The sequence below is a fragment of the Xenopus tropicalis genome, chromosome 6 (assembly GCF_000004195.4).
Source record: "Xenopus tropicalis strain Nigerian chromosome 6, UCB_Xtro_10.0, whole genome shotgun sequence".
Classification (NCBI taxonomy): Eukaryota; Metazoa; Chordata; class Amphibia; order Anura; family Pipidae; genus Xenopus; species Xenopus tropicalis.
The window spans coordinates 85,965,680-85,985,591 of NC_030682.2; the positions used below are offsets into that span (position 1 = coordinate 85,965,680).

A 19,912-nucleotide genomic window follows, 5' to 3' on the forward strand; every position below is an offset into this window, starting at 1 on the left:
GAACGGAGCTTCCATTTGAAGCAGCGTAGGTGGTTTTTCACGGTGAGGGCAGTGAGGTTATGGAATGCCCTTCCTAGTGATGTGGTAATGGCAGACTCTGTTAATGCCTTTAAGAGGGGCCTGGATGAGTTCTTGATCAATCAGAATATCCAAGGCTATTGTGATACTAATATCTACAGTTAGTACTAGTGGTTGTATTTATAGTTTATGTATGTGAGTGTATAGATTGGTAGGTGTGGGTTAGGTGTGCTGGGTTTACTTGGATGGGTTGAACTTGATGGACACTGGTCTTTTTTCAACCCTATGTAACTATGTAACTATGTGATTTCTGTTATTATTTTAGAAATAGTATGGTAGCGGAGAAGCAGAGGACTTAGAATTAACCCACCAATGGCAACACATTATACCCACCTATATGGGTGGCTAACTTTTAGTATGTTATAGAATGGCTCATTCTAAGCAACTTTTCAATTGTTATTTCAATTGAACTTTCAAATGGGGGGTCACTGACCCCAGCAGCCAAAAACTATTGCTACAATTGTATTATAATTGTTACTTTTAATTACTTATTTTTCTATTCAGGTCCTCTACTATAAATATATCAATCTTATTTTAACCACTCCCTGGTTGCTAAGGTTATTTGAACCCTAGCAACCAGATAACTGCTGAAATTCTAAACTTGAGAGTTGCTGAACAAAAAGCAAAATAATTAAAAAAACACAAATAATACAGACCAAATACAAACTGTCTCAGCATATTGCTCTTTACATCATACTAAAAGTTTACTCAAAGGTAAACTACCCCTTTTAGGAAATGAAGTGTAAAAAATAATGTATAAGCGTGACTTATTAGACAGTAGCATCAGATGCTGAGCTATACTTTATAATGTGGCAGCAATATCAGTTGCACCTCAACAAACTGGTCATTCAGTTCATTGCCATGGCACATAGATCACCTATTGTTGTTTCAGTTGCACAACAGCCTTTAGTTAGTTATTAGTCAGAGTAAGATTTCAGCTTGATTGGGAAACTTTAATTATAAATGTGTCATATTGTGTTATTTAACCTATTTATTAAGTGTTATGCAACTATAGGTATATTCACATGGATAACAGCCACATTTTAGAAAGCCTTCAAGTATTCACTTCTACCCTTAACTCTACCAACTTGAGTCTACATAATGGCAGATCATGCCCACATATCTGCTCTTGTTCATCTTTCTTCTCTCTTAACTATTCTTCCCTGAGATACATCACTTACCCCGGGTTTTCATATTTACTGAGGCCTCCCTTGCTTCAGATTCTAAAACTATCCACCCCTCTCTATGAGTTGAGTATAAAGAGACCTAACATAGCTAACCCTCTACAACAGTGCTGTCCAACTTCTGCGGTGCCGAGGGCCGGAATTTCTCGCGCACACATGGCAGAGGGCCGCTAATGGAAGCCACTCCCCCCTTTTAAACCACACCCACTTCAAACCACACCCATTTTATCACAATGGTGGTAGTGCAGCAAAAACCCAAATGCTTGGTCCTCACTGCAGGGATATTAACCATCATTCATATGTGAAAGAATTATATGATATCATATTAAGACACACCCTAAAATCCATATGACTTCTCCTCCCCTGTGGATAGCACAGCAACCCCCAGTACATAATTACACACCTTTGGGACCATTTAATGGCTATTTCCAACTGCTAACAAACTCCCAGAACAAACCCCTGCCAGGTTCACCTTCCACAGGCAGCATAGGGTAGGCAGAGTATGGCACACACAGGCAGCACTCTGCCTGCCCTACGCTACCTGTGTGTGCCATACTGTGCCTGCCCAATGATGCCTGTGTCTGCCATATGCTGCCTGTGTGTGCCATACTCTGCCTGCCCTATGATGCCTGTGTCTGCCCTACCCTGCCTGTGTGTGCCATACTCTGCCTGCCATATGCTGCCTGTGTGTGCCATACTCTGCCCTACCCTGCCTGTGTGCCATACTCTACCTGCCATATGCTGCCTGTGTGTGCCATACACTGCCCTACCCTGCCTGTGTGTGCCATACTCTGCCCTATCCTGCCTGTGTGTGCCATACTCTGCCCTACCCTGCCTGTGTGTTCAATACCCTCCCTGTCCTATGCTGCCTGTTTGTGCCATACCCTCCCTGCCCTATGCTGCCTATGTGCCATACTCTGCCTACCCTATGCTGCCTACACACAGGCCTGAGGTGTGAACAGATGAACAATATGGGTGATTACAGCCTGAGCCTGAGGTGTGAACACTGCAGGGGGTAAACAATGCATAGATTAAAAGGTGTGAACAACACAGGGGATTACATATTTAAACAATACAGGGGGATTACAGCCTGAATCTGAGGTGAGAACCATGCAGGGGGCCAGTTAATCTCAGTACTGATACCATTTAAATCTTACACAAGAGTAAGCCATCAAAGCAGCCAGACAGGTGGGGGGCCACACAGAGGGGGGTCGCGGGCCGCCAGTTGGACAGCACTGCTCTACAATATATCCTAGGGAACACAACCTGTCTTCCCTGTACTAATGGCTATTTTTCACTTTACAGAGAGCATTTGTACACCTGGATAGGGTACACCATTTCCCACTTGTGTCTAGCACAGATCTGGCATTAGGACTAGTGCCAGTAACTTGTAACAGTATTTATTTCTTAGCTCTACTCTTTTCAAATCTTTTTTACTACTATTATTATTTGTGCTGGCCGTGTTGGTTGGGTGCACTTCAATGGGAGAACGGGTGCACCCAAGCTCTCAGCTCTTTATGCTGGATCTGGTTCAGCACCAACTGGTGACATCACTGGCGCTTGCCATACCTGACACAACATGGTGAAACACTGCAGGAGGTCAGATTGATGCAATGCCCACGACAATTCTGTTTGAACTTCCTCTATGATTCTGCACATTTAAAAAAAAAAAAATAATAGCTGTGGGGAGTACTCATCTAAGTCTGTTTATTAATATTAGCTCTGGGCTGAACAGGAGGCTTGCAGGTCAGATGCACAGATGCAGATTCTTAAGTTTTTTCCTGTGCTCAGTAGATCTTTTTGTATTACATTTTGCTAATAATAATGCCCATAGTTTGTGTATTATATGTTGTATAAATAGTCTGCCACACTATCACTTTTGGACAGGGCTACATTAGCTGATGACATTGTGCAGAGAAGGCTGGCTGTAAATAATATTAAAAGGTTGTGAAATGGAAATTGTAAGGATATTGTTGACACAATGTAGTTGGTTTACTACTGGATTAATAAAAAAGTTGTGGTGTTGCACCACTATATTCACTTGTCTGATTATATAGTGAATGCAATATACAACCCACCAGTGCCATAAACCTGGGCAGACACTGAAAACATTTTTCTTTAAACATCAGTTGGTTTTGCAGAATAATCTGTCCACAGGGACATTAATTGTACTTTTCCCTGATTAGTGACAGAAAGACAGCACAACATTTAGAGGTATGCACTTTTATCACTTGTTTCTGTTTATGTTAGAAACTACTGTATAAATTCCATAACTAAAGACTCTGAATTGTATAAAACCTCAAATAGATTCCTGCTCTTTGCAAGGAAACCAATTCAAAACATAATTACATAAGCAGTTATGTATATTATTTCTGGTTGCTAAAAAGTGTATTTCTCTGTACTTCAACCACTAAAATCAGTGCAAGGCAATTGGAAAGCTGAATAAATGCTGTTGGAGGTACTGGGATTTGTCATTATATAATAGAATCATGCAGGCTTCAGTTGGCCCAAGAATAATTCAAACAATCAATTAATACAGTGTTTACCTACAATATATTCAGTGTGATGGTGGAATAGAAACATGAGCATGGGTTTCCTGGATAAACCAGAGAGCGTTGTTTCCTCGTGATTACCAATTTTACCTACCACAATCCCAAAGCAGTGGTTGAAAAATAAATGTAGAGAGGACTCCTTGAAGCGATTTAAACTGGTGGCCATGAGTGATGGAGTTTTTGTTTAGATTGTTTTGCTAAGGACAGAGCAACTGGCTTTCTAAAGAATGTGCTTTAAAACAGTAGCAAAAAGTGTGTTTAGAATTTTTTTTAAAGGGATACTGTCATGATTTTTATGGTGTATTTTTTATTTCTAAATTACACTGTTCACATAGTAAATAATTACCATTTCAATTTTTATTGTTGAAACAATAAATGTATTTTTTTATTTGTAATATTGGGGAGTAGGCAGCCATCTCAGTGCATTGTGTGTCTGAGCTTTCAGAAGGAGCCAGCACTACACATTAGAACTGCTTTCAGATAACCTATTGTTTTTAGTACTCCCATGTAACTGGAGGAGTCCCAAGCCAGACTTGGATTTCTTACTATTGAGTTCTATTCTGTTCTACTGGGAGCTGCTATCTTGCTACCTTCCCACTGTTCTGCTAATCGGCTGCTGGGAGGGGATGATATCACTCCAACTTGCAGCTCAGCAGTAAAATGCGACTGATGTTTATCAGAGCACAGGTCACATGGCTATGTGGGAAATGAAGTATATGGCTAGCCTCAACTGAAATTTCAAAATTAAATATAAAAAAATGTTTGTGTTTTTGAAAAGCAGATTTCAATGCAGGATTCTGTTGGAGAAGCTCTATCAACCGATGTGTTAAAAAAACCCCAAAACATTTTGTTTTCCCATGACAGTATTGCTTTAAATTCTTTTATTCTTGAACCAAGAGGTTTGGTGAGCTAAATCGGAAGTGGTTTACTTTTGCCTCCCTGCAATATCTCTAACAGTACAAGCCCAAGTCGAGCCTTTTAACTACAGACTTATATTTTTAGACTCTCCATGTGATGTCTCATCACCTTTTCACTGGGTAATTTCAATGTAAAGCAGAGATCTGGAGAGAAGCCAGGGGAGTGGTGGAGTATTTAATAACAAAGGTAACTTTGGGCAGCTCAGAGCTTTAGAACAACAGCAGGAAGCAAGCAAGGTAAATAATATATTTATTTTCTAGTTATTAAAGTTCTAGTTTTGAAATTAATGGAACACGAACAGCAATGGGAATAGATTAGGCTTTTTATGTGTCCATTTTTCCATTAGAAAAAAGGCAGGTCTTCAACCCAAACCTTTTTCCATTACCCTTATTTTGACATACATGTAGGTTTATTTTCAAACCTAATATATTACATTACAGTTGAGTATATTATAGATAGATATATATACTTTTTTTTACACTATACATAATAATGTTGCTAAAGTGCACTCTTCTGCATCATATCAAGTGATAATGTGTTTCAAGTCCTATTTGGCTAAATGGGGTATGACTTATTAAATATCAAGTGTGCATCTGAATAGAAAAAACATGGTTTGTACAGCATTTAGGGTCATTCCCAAAAAAACCCCAAATGTTAATCCCATACAAATAGCCTAATTCATTTCGTGCTTACCCAGTACTTAATCATATGACTTAAAATTAAGTACTGGGTAAAAATTAAATGTGTTCGGCTATTTGTATGGGGTTAACATCATTTTTAATGCACCTCAAATAAGATAGATGTTTTAACTTTGAGTCGTATAAGAGTATTTTTTAAGGACTGAAATGACTTATTTGGGCCACTAGAGGGCCTCTATGCACAACCTTTCTTTCATTTTTGTATCTTGGATTTATTTGAGGTTTGAGTTTGATTGTACATTCCACAAAAAAGGAATTGTATCTTGAACCATAGTCTGATGACTTTCAACATGTTCTAAGGTTCCAATTTTGATTTTGGCTCTATTCCCTGCAAATAAATGCATTTATTCCTAAAAAATATATAAAATGAAAATGATAAAATATAAAATTTATGATAAATCAGTAAGCTTTAAAGGCTTGCACATTATGAAAAGGGCACTGCAGCATGTCATACACAGACAGAACATAGGTAGTGTTATAGGAATTTTACATTTATTAGACTATTGTAATGTAGGTCCAGCAGCAAACTGATGCCACTAACTGCCCACATTTTGTATATACACCAAAGCATGCACAAGCCTATTCTGACCAGTGGGCACAAAGAACCTGTGCCATGTCTTATCCCAGTGCACACTGGGACCTGTCAGTGAATGACAGAGATATACAGCAATGATCTGCGCCAGATGTTTGAGGGCGTGCTAAGCAAGGCACCTGGCAAAGGAAAGGTAGTGAGCACATTTATTTTTCCCATGTGTGGGCAAGTACTGGCACACATTTGCAGCCCAACCCATTGAGTCAGATGCTTTACCAGTGAGCAAGTAAAAGAAGAGGCTGGGAAACTCTTGTTCATTTATAGGGAGTAGAATAAAACATTAATTATGTTTTCTATATGTTTTTGTATCAATGAGAGATATATTTTGATTGCTGGGCTAAACAAACTTTATTGGTCTGAAAAAGACTGCTCAGCCAGTTATATTTGACTGGGCCCATGTGTTGGACAAATTTGACTCTCAGATGACAATCATATTACACAGGGACCTATAAAATGCAACGGGCTTAGATAGACATTGGCTGATATTATTTTATACACTGGAATCATTTATTTTTAACGTGACAACATGTTAATCAAGCAATAGCACTGTTTTAGTCTTAAACCTGTAAGCCAATGCGCAGCAAACTTGAATATTGTTATCCCAGCTAGGCTTTAGAGCACTCCATTTCCAATCCCACCATGTGCAGTTATCCTCCCTGATTAGCCCATTCCCTGCCTCATGATGTCTTCATATTCCTCCTAAGTCAGGAATATTAAGACGGAAAAGTGCCAACACTCCTTGCCAACATGAGTACTGCAACTAGTTCTTACTGGTGTGGTTGAACAAAAGATATTTTTTTATGATCATTACAAGTAAAAGAAAAGCTCATACATTACACACTCCAAAAACATTATAAAGAAGGTTGACTCCTGGTAAAAATGGTCTGTGGTCTGATAGGAAACTAAGACTGTAATTATCTTATATTTCTTGTAGTTATTATTGTAAAGTTATTATTGTATTGCTCTGTGTAACTTACTGGCATGATATGATGAAGGTATTTTTATTTGACAAGAATAAAATGTGGGCATGTGAAAAAAATCATACACTGAATAAGCACATCCTAAACCCAGTGCCTTTCATGGCAGATTGCTCTCAAATTCAGTCAAATTATACAGTATTCATGAGCTTTTAATTCTGAATGAAAGATAAATGATGCAGGCTGGCAATAGCTAAACAGGGTTGATACGGTAATGCATAGAGGGCATCAGGATTGAGCTGCTGCTGTGCCCTGTTACATAAACAACTCCCAGGACACAGTGACAGCTCTTGTAAAAGTATCCAGGGGTTTTCAAAATAAGCCCTCAAGGGAGTTATCAAAATGAAATGTGAAAAAAACATTCAAACAAGCACATTTGCAATCTAATAAGGTTCATTAGACAGTTTATTACAGTGTGTACTGCATATTTTTATTGGGTTATGCATTATTCTCACATAATGCCTTTGGGAAACTTGCACTTGGCTGAAAAGCATGTACTAGTAACACCTTCAAAGCAAATTAGTTTAGTTTAGGAATAAAATATCTTATTGACCACACCTTATTTACCCTTCTCATTTAATCAACGGAATACAATGTATTTGAACGAGACTACTTTATATGTGCATTTAACCCTTTTTTTACACTAAGCATAAGAATCTTGTCAAGTGGTATGGTTCATCCCCCCTCACTGTTAAGTGGTACAATCCATCCCCCCTTGTGTCAGGTGCTCTGGTTCAGCTCCCCGTCAGTGTCAAGTGATACGGTCCATCCCAGTGTCAAGTAATATAATCTATCTCTCCCCATCTCTCAATTGGTGCAGTGCATTTCCCCCTCCTGTTGCAAGTGGTACACTCAATCTCCCCCTTGCCAAGTGGTATTATCCATTTTTCCTCCAATTCCCCCAATGTCAAATTATATGATTAATTTCCCCCTCCTTTTTCAAATGGTACGGTCCATTCCTCGAAATGTCAGTGATCCATCTCCCACTGGACTCAAGTGGAACAGTCCCTCTTCCCCCTCCTGTTGTCAAGTGGTACCAACCCAACGTCAAATGGAATGGTGTCAAGTGATCCAGTCTATCCCTCTTAATGTCAAGTAGTATTGTCCATCCCTCTTTGGTGTCAAGCACTACAGCCCCCCCCCTTGGTGTCAAGTTGTATGACTTATCCGCCTGGTGTCAAGTGGTATGATTCATCTCCCTCCCAATCAGTCATGTGGTACAGTCCATCTCCCCCATATAAAGCTTTACGGTCCATTTTTCCATCCCTGTTGTCAAGTGGTACTGTTTATCCCCCAATGTCAAGTGGTATTCTCCATCTCCACTTGTGTTGGCTTTAAGTGGTACTGTCCACCCCCCTTCGTGTCATGTAGTAAAGTCCATCATCCACCTTGTAAAGTAGTATGATCCACCTCCCCCCCCACTCAATGTCAAGTGGTATGGTCCATAGATCATACCACGTGACGGGCGGGAGATGGACTGTTCCACTGATTAGGGCAATGGACCATACCACTTGATGCCAGAGGGCGGTAGAACCTACCACCGGGGGAAAGGACTGTAATATTAAAAATTAAGTGTGGGGGAGATGAACTGTACCTCTGATGAGGGGAGATGGACTGTACAACTTAACTAATAAAAGGAGAGATGGCTTATACAACTAAACACAACTCAAGTGGTACAGTCCACCCTCTTGTGGAAGTTTAACCATACCACATACCACTCAACAGTGGGGGGGGTGGAGACCTTACCACTTGCCATCACCAAGGGGGCTGGACCCTACCACTTGAAGCCTGGGGGGTGGGGAAGTGGAGCGTACCACTTGACATTAGGTGGGGGGAGATTGACTGTTCCATTTGACACAGGGAGAGATGGACCATACCACTAGGCAGTGGGGGGGATGGACCGTACCATTGAACAGTGGGGGGGGGATGTGGACTGTATCACTTGATACAAAGGGGAGATGGACCATACCACTAGGCAGTGGGGGGGATAAACCGTACCATTGAACAGTGGGGGGATGGACTGTATCACCTGACAAAAAGAGGAGATAGACTGTACCACTAAATGCCTGGGGGGTGGACCATACTACTTGACTTTAGGTAAAGGGAGATAGACTTTACCACTGGACAGTGGGGGGATGGGCCGTACCACTTGACATTGGGTAGGGGGAAATGGACAGTACTACTTGACAACAGGAGGGGGGAGCTGGACCATTCCACTTGACACCAGTGGAATGATGGATCATACCGCTTGACACAGGGGAAGATGGGCTGTACCACTTGACATGGGAGAGATAGACTGCACCACTGGACAGTGGGGGGATGGGCCGTACCAATGGACAGTTGGGGGGAGATAGACTGTACCACTGTACAGTGGGGGTATGGACCATACCAATGGACAGTTGGGATGTTGGACCATACCACCAGAGGGTGGACTGTACCACTTGACATGTGGGGAAGGACCATACCATTTGACACAGGCATGGGAAGATGGACCATACCACTTGACACCTGTGGGGAGGTGGACTGTACCACTATACACTTGGGGGGGGAGGAAATGTACCACTTGACAGGGTTGGCAGGAAATGGCCTTTGACACTTGACACCATGGTGGGAGGAGAGATGGACAGAACCACCTGACACTAGGTGGGCTTAGAGAAATTTACCATGCCACTTTTGACTTGGAGGGGAGATGGACTGTACTTCTTGACAATAAGGAGTGGGAGATCAACTGTATAACTTGACACCAAAAATAGGAAATGGATCATACCACTTGAAACTGGATACAGGAGTGAATGGACTGTACCACTTAACACAGGGTGTGGGTAGATGGACTATACTGGGGGTATATGCACTTGATTGACATTGATGGAGGGGCAGGTGGACTGTACCACTGTACCACTTCTCACCAGAGGGAGTGAACTGTACCACATAACATGAGGGGAGATGGACTGTACTAATTGACATGGGGGATGTTGTCCCTCTAGATGGATGGTGGGGGAAATGGACCATACTACTTGACACTAAGGGGCACATTTACTAATCCACGAACGTCCGAAAAGCATCCGAATGTGTTTTTTATATAATGATCGGTATTTTGCGATTTTTTTCGTAAATTGTTGCGACTTTTTCGTAGCCGTTAAGACTTTTTCGCAAATTGTCGCGACTTTTTCGTAGCCATCACGCCGAGTATGAAAGTTTCGGATTCATTCAAGCTTCAGTATCGTGACTTTCCTTGGGCCGGGTTGGAGCTGCAGAGTGCCATTGAGTCCTATGGGAGGCTTCCAAAATCATGCTAAGTCTGAAAGTTTTGCCCGCCGTTTACGAGCGCTCAATACAAAAAAGTCGCGTCAATATACGAGCAAATCGTAACGGCTACAAAAAAGTCGCGACAATTCGCACAAGTCGTAACGGCTATGAAAAAGTCACGTCAATTTACGAAAAAGTCGCGACAATTTACGAAAAAGTCGTAACGGCGACAAAAAAAATCGCAAAAAATACGAAAAAGTCGCAAAATGTTCGTTTCCAATCCGAATTTTTCCCATTCGGATTCGAATTCGTGGATTAGTAAATCAGCCCCTAAGGGTTGGCAGGAAATTTACTATGCCACTTTGGGGGGAGAAGGACCATAGCACTTTACACTAAGGCGGGGTGGAAGTTGGACCATACAACTTGGTACTGGAGGGGATATTGGACCATACATTTGACACTGGGAGTGAAATCGATCATCCAACTTGACAACAAGAAGGGGGGTAGATGGACTATACTAGTTGACAATTAGGGGAAAGGACTGTATCATTTCACATTAGGGAGGAAAAGAACTTGACATTGGAAGGGTTAAAGGTACCTGGGTTTGCACTATATTTTGCTTCATATGAGTTATTTTTATTGCTATCTACTAGGAAATGCAATGTTCTTTGTATAATGGAACATCCACCCCATACCAAAACATGGAAGAGATTAAGAGGAATTATATCAACCTTAGCCTTAGAAAGATGTAGTTAGGACTCAGGAGACATGTTACCTTAACTTGCACCTTCCTGTCAGTGAGATGCTTTTTTCATTTTCTATATTTGTAGCTATTTCATCATGGATATATGTACAGCAAATAATGAATTCACCATTGATGTTTTAAGAGAAATCAGTAAAACTGCTGCTGGCCAAAATGTAGTATTTTCATCTATGAGCATCATGATTTCCCTGGCAATGGTGTACCTGGGAGCACACGGTAACACAGCAGCAGACATGGGTAAGGTACGTTACAAGAACAAATTATTTATTACCACATAATGGATAATAAGAAAACTAGTAACATTATGTATTTATTAAAGCTATTTAAGATATAATGACAGTTTCCACCAAGTCAAATTTCTAGTTTTGTGGATGCAACATCTCTTTCTCTAAACCTGGAGAATCTATGGGATGAATGCAACAGATGGAGACAGATATTCTTTCTCATGCATTTACAGGTATCATATTTGCCATAAATGCTCATTTATTATTACGGATGCAATTATGGTTTGTAGATTTATATAGGGGAATCCTGGAGCTACTGCCACCCTGAAGGTGGTGGTAATCACAGGCTTCACACTGCAGGCTGTATCAATGGGAGCATCAGACTTACCCCTAAAGAATTATGTGCAGATGCAATTTTAAGCCAAGCAGTATAAATGAGTCTTGAGAGTAATTGTGTCTGAATCATACAAATGTGCAACTGAACACAGCTGGAATTAGACTGGAATTGAATGCATAATGGGTAAAAAAACTTAGCAATTTGCATTTGTTCACTGCACTTGCCACACTAATGCACTTTATCACTTTAATGATATCCTGTGAGATAATACCACTCAGACTGCAACTTCTTAAAAAAACAAATGCAATAAATAAATAATTATCACACATCTATGTAAGGCTCAAAACCAGTATGTGTCATTGCATCTCCAACAAAGGGTCTTTTCTCCATACCAAAAATATGTTAGTAAGAAACCATATATTAGATACTGTATAAATATTCTTCAATTTACATTTTAAAGGCTCTTCATTTTGATGAGGTTGAAGATGTACATGCTCAGTTCCGAGTACTTCTGAAAGAATTGATGAAAAATGGAAATGATTACACCCTAACCACTGTCAATAAACTGTTTGGTGAAAAAAAATACTACTTTCTTCCAGTGAGTATGACTGGCGACACAGGTGTCTGCAACTCCCTATACTAAATGATACTGTAGTTAGGGTATTGCAGTGTCAGTACATAAAAAAGCAACACATTCACTGTTGGTTTACTTAATTCTGCAACATATTTCTCAATTTTGCACATGAACAAATAGGGCATCAAGATATCTTGTAATACAAGGAATTTTGGCATGTAAACACAAAACATGTAATTTGCAATAATTTGCACAGGTCTGGGATTATTAATCCCAACAGATTTGCTATCATTTTCACAGGTCTAAACCCACCGTGGCCTTTAAAAATTACTGAATAAAATTTGACCTGTCATTCCCAATGCTATAACCTTTAAACCTGTACTTCAAACATCTATAACTCCATTTCAAGTATATCCAAAGTTTGTGTGATACAGTTTGTTGGCTATTATAGTATGTGCAATTGCAAATCAAAGTGGATGCTCCAAATGCCTTAATCTCAGGTTAGATTTTCACTGAGCTATAAGGCCCGAGGGATAATTGACAAAATCCTTTGGCAGTTCCTCCTATTATCAGGTAATAGTCACAGTTAGTCTGGACTGTCAATCCCTTTAAAGCTTTTTATGGGGCAGGAGCACAATATAATTGGGTTTGATACAAGGAGCCACACATATCTTGACATCAATAGTAAATAATTTAAAATCTGACAGTTTTCCAAGAGAATATGTTGGCAGTAGCCTTAATGATTTTTTTAAATATAACGCAGAAATAATTAAAGCATACTAGCATAATGATAATAATACATATATATTCTGAAACATTACTTGAGATTAAAAATTGTTTCAATCTTATTTCATTTTCATGTTGTAACTGAAAGACTTTTCTAAAAGCTATTAACGCTTTTTATGGTGCGCCGCTGGAAAAGGTTGATTTCAGTTCAAACCCTGAAGCTACACGGAGCTACATTAATGCCTGGATTCAGGAGAAGACTAAAGGTATTGGATGAGTCTTCATACATTTGAATTAACCAAAGTGTTTTTTTCTGTAAGGATGCTATTCTATTGGATCCACACTTGATGATGTTTTTGTATAGATTTTGAACTTCAAAATTAATTCCCTATTCCCTATTGGCACGTTTCACCATTATGTAATCCCAAGATGATTTTGTGCATATCCATAAAATACAATACAAATGTCTCTGCTGTAGATGTTCCAAATTCATGGTACAGCAGAAGCACAAAGAAACAAACCATCCACATTCAGAATAAATTAAGCACTAATTCAACATTGGCCTTTTTAACTGAACATCCTACCTCCTCCCTTTATAAATAAGGTAATTTGTTTAGAGTTCCTTATCTACCAAACAACCAAACAAAGCCTAAGCTGCAGCTACAACAGTGAAACTGCTTTTATTTCATCTAAAAATGAATCATGTATTAATCATAATCATATTTAAAAAAAGAAAAATTCAAAGATTGATCACTTGTTTGGTGAATATTTTCTTCTCTGACCTAGTCATCATAGACATTTTCACATACGGTAACCAAAGACTTCATCAAAACAAAATCAAACAGATCAAATGCAGTACCGCAAATCTTATAATGAAGAATAAAGGCATTCAAAAATGTGATGCATTTTATATGGTAAACATGATTATATTACAGTAAATATGAGAAATATAGAGATTAAGGAATGGTTGTATAATCTATATATATTGTATTTCTCTAAAAAAGGAAAGATCCAAAACCTGTTGCCTGAAAATTCTATATCACCGAATACTGTTCTGATGGTTGCCAACACACTGTACTTTCTAGCAAATTGGACAACACAATTCAGTGAACACGCCACCAGCAAGGCTCCTTTCACACTAATAACGGTATGTATATTGTTTCGTACCATTCATGCTTATTTTGTTCCTGGGGTGTCCCTTATGGTACACCATCTTTAAAAAAGCACATCAATGCCATTCTGAACCCCCTTTTTATTATTTACTGCAATAGAAGCTTAAAAGAAAGCCTTTCCAATTATACAGGCACAGTTTTGATATACTGTACATAACCAAACCTAGTATTACAAAAATTTAACATTAACTATCTACTGTAAACAAAACAAAATATGAACATACATACAAATCTTTAAAATGAATACCAGTTTGAAGTTAGCATCCCTTCACCCACAGCATGCCTTGAGGATTGTGGCACATCTAGAGGTTTTGGGTGCCTTCCCAGGACCGCTTTACTAAATGGGCAAAAGCAAATCTGCCCTGGACCCACTAATTTGGGGGTCTCACTGTGCCACTATTTCTTTAATTTTTTCTTTAATTTTTTTCCTGCCACCCCTCCCCTTCCCTGTCCACTGCTTCCCACTGCCTCTTCTGTTTTGAGAAAATCCAAGATGGCAGTGGAACACATGGCCATCTTTGATTTTTTCACAGCCATTTAAGCTAGCAAGGTAGGCAGAGAAAAGTGCATGGCAAGCAGCATGTAGGAGCACTAGGAAAGAAGAAATGCTTTCAATCTATCCACTGATTTTACTGCTATGTGTGAAGATATTGGAGTGCTTATTGGATATTTTCAGTGGTCTTACTGTCATGTGTGGAGTTATTAGTATGCTTATTGGTTATTTTTCAGTGGTCTTACTGTCATGTGTGGAGTTATTAGTATGCTTATTGGTTATTTTTCAGTGGTCTTACTGTCATGTGTGGAGTTATTAGTATGCTTATTGGTTATTTTTCAGTGGTCTTACTGTCATGTGTGAAGTTAATGGAATTAATGGAGTACTGATTGGCCATTTCTACAGTCATTATATGGCACAGCTGGGGTTAAAATGATGATTATATATTATTTGTAGCAATTATATTGGCATGTTTAGAGTTAATATGCCCATTAGGGATTATATTGGCACATATGGGGTTAATTTGGTCATTAACTACTTCCTGTAGCAGTTATATTGGCACGTTAGAGTAATGTTTTGGTAGAATGGGTGTGGTATATAGGGGTGTAGCCAAAGTGAGGTGGCTTAAAAAATGTTTTGCTGCACTGTGCACGGCAGGATAATAGGGGCTTGCCAGTAAGATGAAAGGAACAGGCCAGACAATATCATATACACAGTAAAAATGCACCAATTTCCAGATTTTGTTTGGTATTCGACTGAATCCTAGCCTTTTTTGGCAGGATTTGTCCGAATCCAAGTGCCAGCTGAACTGAATCAAAACTTTTAAAATCCCATGATTAAGGAAACTGAGAAATTTGTTGTGCACAACATGCACATGGATTGCCCCTCTTCTTCCCCTAATTTGAATATTCAAATCACAAAAAAGTGAATTGGGTGCATCCCCAATACAAAGTTCCAATATTAATAATTCCTTCCTACACAAGTCAACCGTGTTCATCCATTTTCACTTCATAACTTTCTATTTATCCCAGAATGAACAAATCAAGGTAAATATGATGGCAACAATGAATACTTTTAATATGAAGAGGATAAAAAACCCTGGAATGAGTGTTCTTGAGCTTCCATATGGGGACACCAAAGACCTGAGTATGGTTATAATGCTACCTGATAACAGCACAGTTTTAACCAAGGTAAGCAAAGAACACAATACCTGGTATACTTGTAGGAACCTCATATACTGTAGCATGGATGCAACAATTAATATTCATATTTGAGGGGAAAACAATTAATTATCTGTAAATTCTTGGTAAAACATGCTGGGATTTTGTCTAACCCTGCAGAAAATGCTGGGTTCAGGCCATCACTCCTAAACAGTTTTTTATACTGCTAATGCAAAATTAACAGCATCATCTGCTGTCAGGTGACTCTTGTTTAATCACAAAAGTAATCTCACTATCTGTTGTTTTAAATTCATTAAAGGAGAATGCAAGTCAAAATGTAAAAAGCATACTGCCCAATAGTCCTCCTATTGTTTAGTAAAAACGGCACACTTTTGGCTCACCTAATCAAATATTTACTCAGTCACACTTAAGGTGGCCATACACGCACCGATATTATCGTACGAAACCTCGTTTCGTACGATAATCGGTGCGTGTATGGCATGTCAGCGAGCCGACCGATATCGCAGGAAGCTGCTGATATCGGTCGACTCGCCGATCGGCCAGGTTAGAAAATTTTGATCGGGCGCCATAGAAGGCGCCTGACCAAAATTCTCCCTTCAGAGCTGAATCGGCAGAAGGAGGTAGAAATCCTATTGTTTCTACCTCCTTACCTGCCGATTCAGCCCTGAATGGTGTGTGGCGGATCTGACGATGTTTCGTGCGACCGACGGTCGTACGAAACATCGTGAGATCGCCACGTGTATGGCCAGCTTAACTTCACATTTTCTAGAACAGGCAGCCATCTCTAAAAAGGTATTCTCCCTTCCTTTCCCTCCTTGCTTCATACTGCACATGTGTTTCATTCCCTCCCCCCCTCCCCTCTGCCAGATCCGCTTCTGATTGGCTGGTGGGCATGTGTAGCTCAGAACAGGAGACAGGATCAAGTTACACACATGTGCATTGCTACTGGAGGCCTACAGGAAGGGGAGAGAGATTTCAGTGATGTCACTGTGTCACACTGCTGTAGGCTGCCAGCACCATATCTCAGAGAAGCAAGCAGGGATCTGGGAATTTAGATATGCAGGAAGTACTTAAAAAAATGCCTTTAGACTTAATTTTAATTTGTATTAACCTTTCCTTGTCCTTTAAATTAGCAGTAACTGCTAATATCTAGAAATCTAGCAAAACACAGTATTTCAATTTCTTGGAAAAAACACTCTGACCATTCATTTGTTTACAAATATGGGCCAGATTCAGTTCCATAAGACAATGTTATTTTATGGTTTGCCACATAAAAAATGGGTAAAATTAAATTAAAAAACTTTTCTCCTGATTCAGTTCCAGTTGTTTCCCATAGACTTTGAATTCCTTTATCAAACATAGAGCCAGATTCAGTTTGATAAGAAAAAAAAATGTTCCATAGAGGAATGTAAGGCCTCCTTAATAAAGAGAAGTAAGTCATGAAATAATGTGTTTTCATTTCGTAACATGTTTGTCTTTTGTCTGCAGGTTGACAGGGAGATTTCATATGAAAACCTTAGCAAATGGACTAGAAGTGAAAATATGAGTTCAAACTACCTAGCAGTGTACCTGCCACGTTTCCGAATGGAGAAGAGTTTTTCTCTCAAGAAAGTTCTATCTTCCTTAGGGATGTCAAGTGCATTCAGTCAGAGCAGGGCCAATTTCTCAGGAATGGGGAAACAGAAGCAGCTCTATGTATCTGATGTCCATCACAAAACATTCATTGAAGTGAATGAAAAAGGCACTGAAGCTGCCAGTGCTACTGGTTCTGTAATGTCAATCCGCAGCTTGGCAAATGAAGAATTTAAGGCAGACCGTCCTTTCCACTTTTTCATAAGACACAACAAGACTAACTGCATACTGTTATATGGAAAATTCTACAGTCCTTAAAAATGTGAGATGGTGAAAGACAATACATTGTTTAGGAATCCAAACCAATAAACTTTAATGATCTATTTTTATATGAGCATGTAAATTTATCTTCTAAATAAAATACATAGATATTAACTTAAAGTACAGTTTTATGATTTAAAAAATATTTTGCACAAAAAAAAATTAAATGACATCAGCGATTTTCAGATCTTCCAGAAGACTAACCCCGCATGACTAACCTAAGGTGGAGCAGCAGCAGTCACATATAAACTCTAATTTCTTCTTTTTTGTCTCACATGGTTAAATCTGGGCTAATACTGGCAATACTGGCATCAAGGAAGCTTACAGAAAGTGGAATCCTGTTACTCTAGGAATCACCTAATAGTAAAACAAGTATCTCAAAGAACATTAACATTTACAAAACTGCGGACTTTACTGAAAAAGATTAGCAGAATTTTCCTTGTTTCCTTATTTTTCCTCTCATCTGTTACAACCTGCAAACCATTCTACTCAATTGCCTTTTTCATGTTGGTCTAAATAAAAGAACACATTTCCACAGAAAAAAAGTTGTTTGTGTCTTATCTTTTTTAAATATGAGGATGTTACATCATTATGTTATGTCAACTGAATGGGTTATGGTTTAGTTTGGTAGTTCCTGGAGGCAGCAGGTAGTGAGGACACAGATACCACTGGAAGGATGAGCAGATGAAAGACTGAGGGTAGATTTATGCTGCACTCTCTGCACTAGCCATGTGACCCATCCCTCGACTTCTATACAAATAAGTTAAGCATAGGGGGTTTGTGTCGGGCCTGTACACCCAGGTGGAATCAGCTACGGGAATACCCCTGCATAAAGATAAAGATTTATCTGATTTTTTTCTTTTGTTTCTCAATTGTTGTTGTCGAATTTTACAAGTGAGAAGAGCATTTTTTGAATTTTAGGTTTTTATCATTTGTTACAAGAATTGTCAGGCGGACCACTCAGAAATGCCAAAGAGGTTTTTTTGAATAATGATCTATGAGAAGGGGTGACTTGCAAACAGTGAGAATTTTGACTAACTGTAATAACAATGCAAAGTCTGCCCTGAAAAAAAGACCTGGCACAAAATTCAATAAGCCACCCTAAAAGGAAAATGGCAGTCTCCTTTTAAACTGAGTTTAGGACTCCAGGCCTCACATTTACTCACAGCACCACCTGCCTTATGTAAGGCTGCAATAACAACCTGCTATCTGCTTGTGCTTGCAATGACAAAAAAGTCTATATACAATGAAACATTGCTGTTCATCTGCTTATTAAAGGAAGTGGTGCAACCAATTTGCTACTAAAAGGGAGCGGCCACTATGGCATTTTTCAAAACAGAGAGATTGCACAAAAACATTCGTCTGATAACCACAGTGTTTCCAAATAAAATAACTGTAAATCTGAAGTGAAATGTGCAAATCTCATTTCCACATGGTTCAAAAAATGAATATGTAAATGCAAAAAAAGTATACAAACAAGACAATTAGATTAAGGAGAGATTTATATTTTATAGTTTATACATACTGCCCTCTCTATGTTTCCCAGATGACAGGTGATATTTTTTTTGTTTCTTTTGTATAGGATCCATGGCTTCTGAAACAAATAAGTGCACAAAACGTTGCTTTAACAGACCTTAAGGGCTCTGGCACACGGGGAGATTAGTCGCCCGCAACAAATCTCCATGTTCGCGGGCGACTAATCTCCCCGAGTTGCCATCCCACCGGCGAAAATGTAAGTCGCCGGTGGGATGGCACATGCGGTGGCGCGATTTCGGCAGATCGCCGAAAATGCCTCGCGAGGCAACTTTGGCGATTTGCCAAAATCGCCTGCGCAGCGTGTGCCATCCCACTGGCGACTTACATTTTCGCCGGTGGGATGGCAACGGATGGCAACTCGGGGAGATTAGTCGCCCGCGAACAGGGAGATTTGTCGTGGGCCACTAATCTCCCCATGTGCCAGAGCCCTAAACCTATAGTCCCCTTTAGTCCAAACACATGTAACATCTAATTGAATACAGTGGTATGTACTTAATAATTAGCTAATTTAAATTTGCTTGTTTTTCTTACTCCAAATACTGTCATTTATAGACTACACCTTCAGCCAGCTTATCTCCTGCCCTCCTGTGTAACTTTGCAACCTTTCTTTCTTCCTATTGTCAGCCCTTCTATCATCCGTACAGTGATATCGCTGCACAGCAATATATGCATAAGTGGTGTTATATAAGTAAAAATATACAGACATACCATACAAATTGACCTTTCTCTTTAAAAACAATACAAATTTCCTGCAGAGACAAGGAAATT

At 39.4% G+C, this 19,912-nt stretch overlaps 1 protein-coding gene across 1 annotated transcript; it reads left to right on the forward strand.

Moving 5' to 3' along the window:
• The first annotated feature begins 4,922 nt into the window (after window positions 1–4,922).
• On the forward strand, window positions 4,923–18,153 carry serpinb10 (serpin peptidase inhibitor, clade B (ovalbumin), member 10). The gene is made up of 7 exons (XM_031904470.1): window positions 4,923–4,968; window positions 11,076–11,250; window positions 12,030–12,167; window positions 13,018–13,135; window positions 13,874–14,016; window positions 15,566–15,724; window positions 17,204–18,153. Exons 2-7 carry the CDS (start codon window positions 11,086–11,088, stop codon window positions 17,603–17,605), a joined length of 1,125 nt encoding a protein of 374 aa, XP_031760330.1. The 5' UTR covers window positions 4,923–4,968; window positions 11,076–11,085; the 3' UTR covers window positions 17,606–18,153.
• Window positions 18,154–19,912: the final 1,759 nt, after the last annotated feature.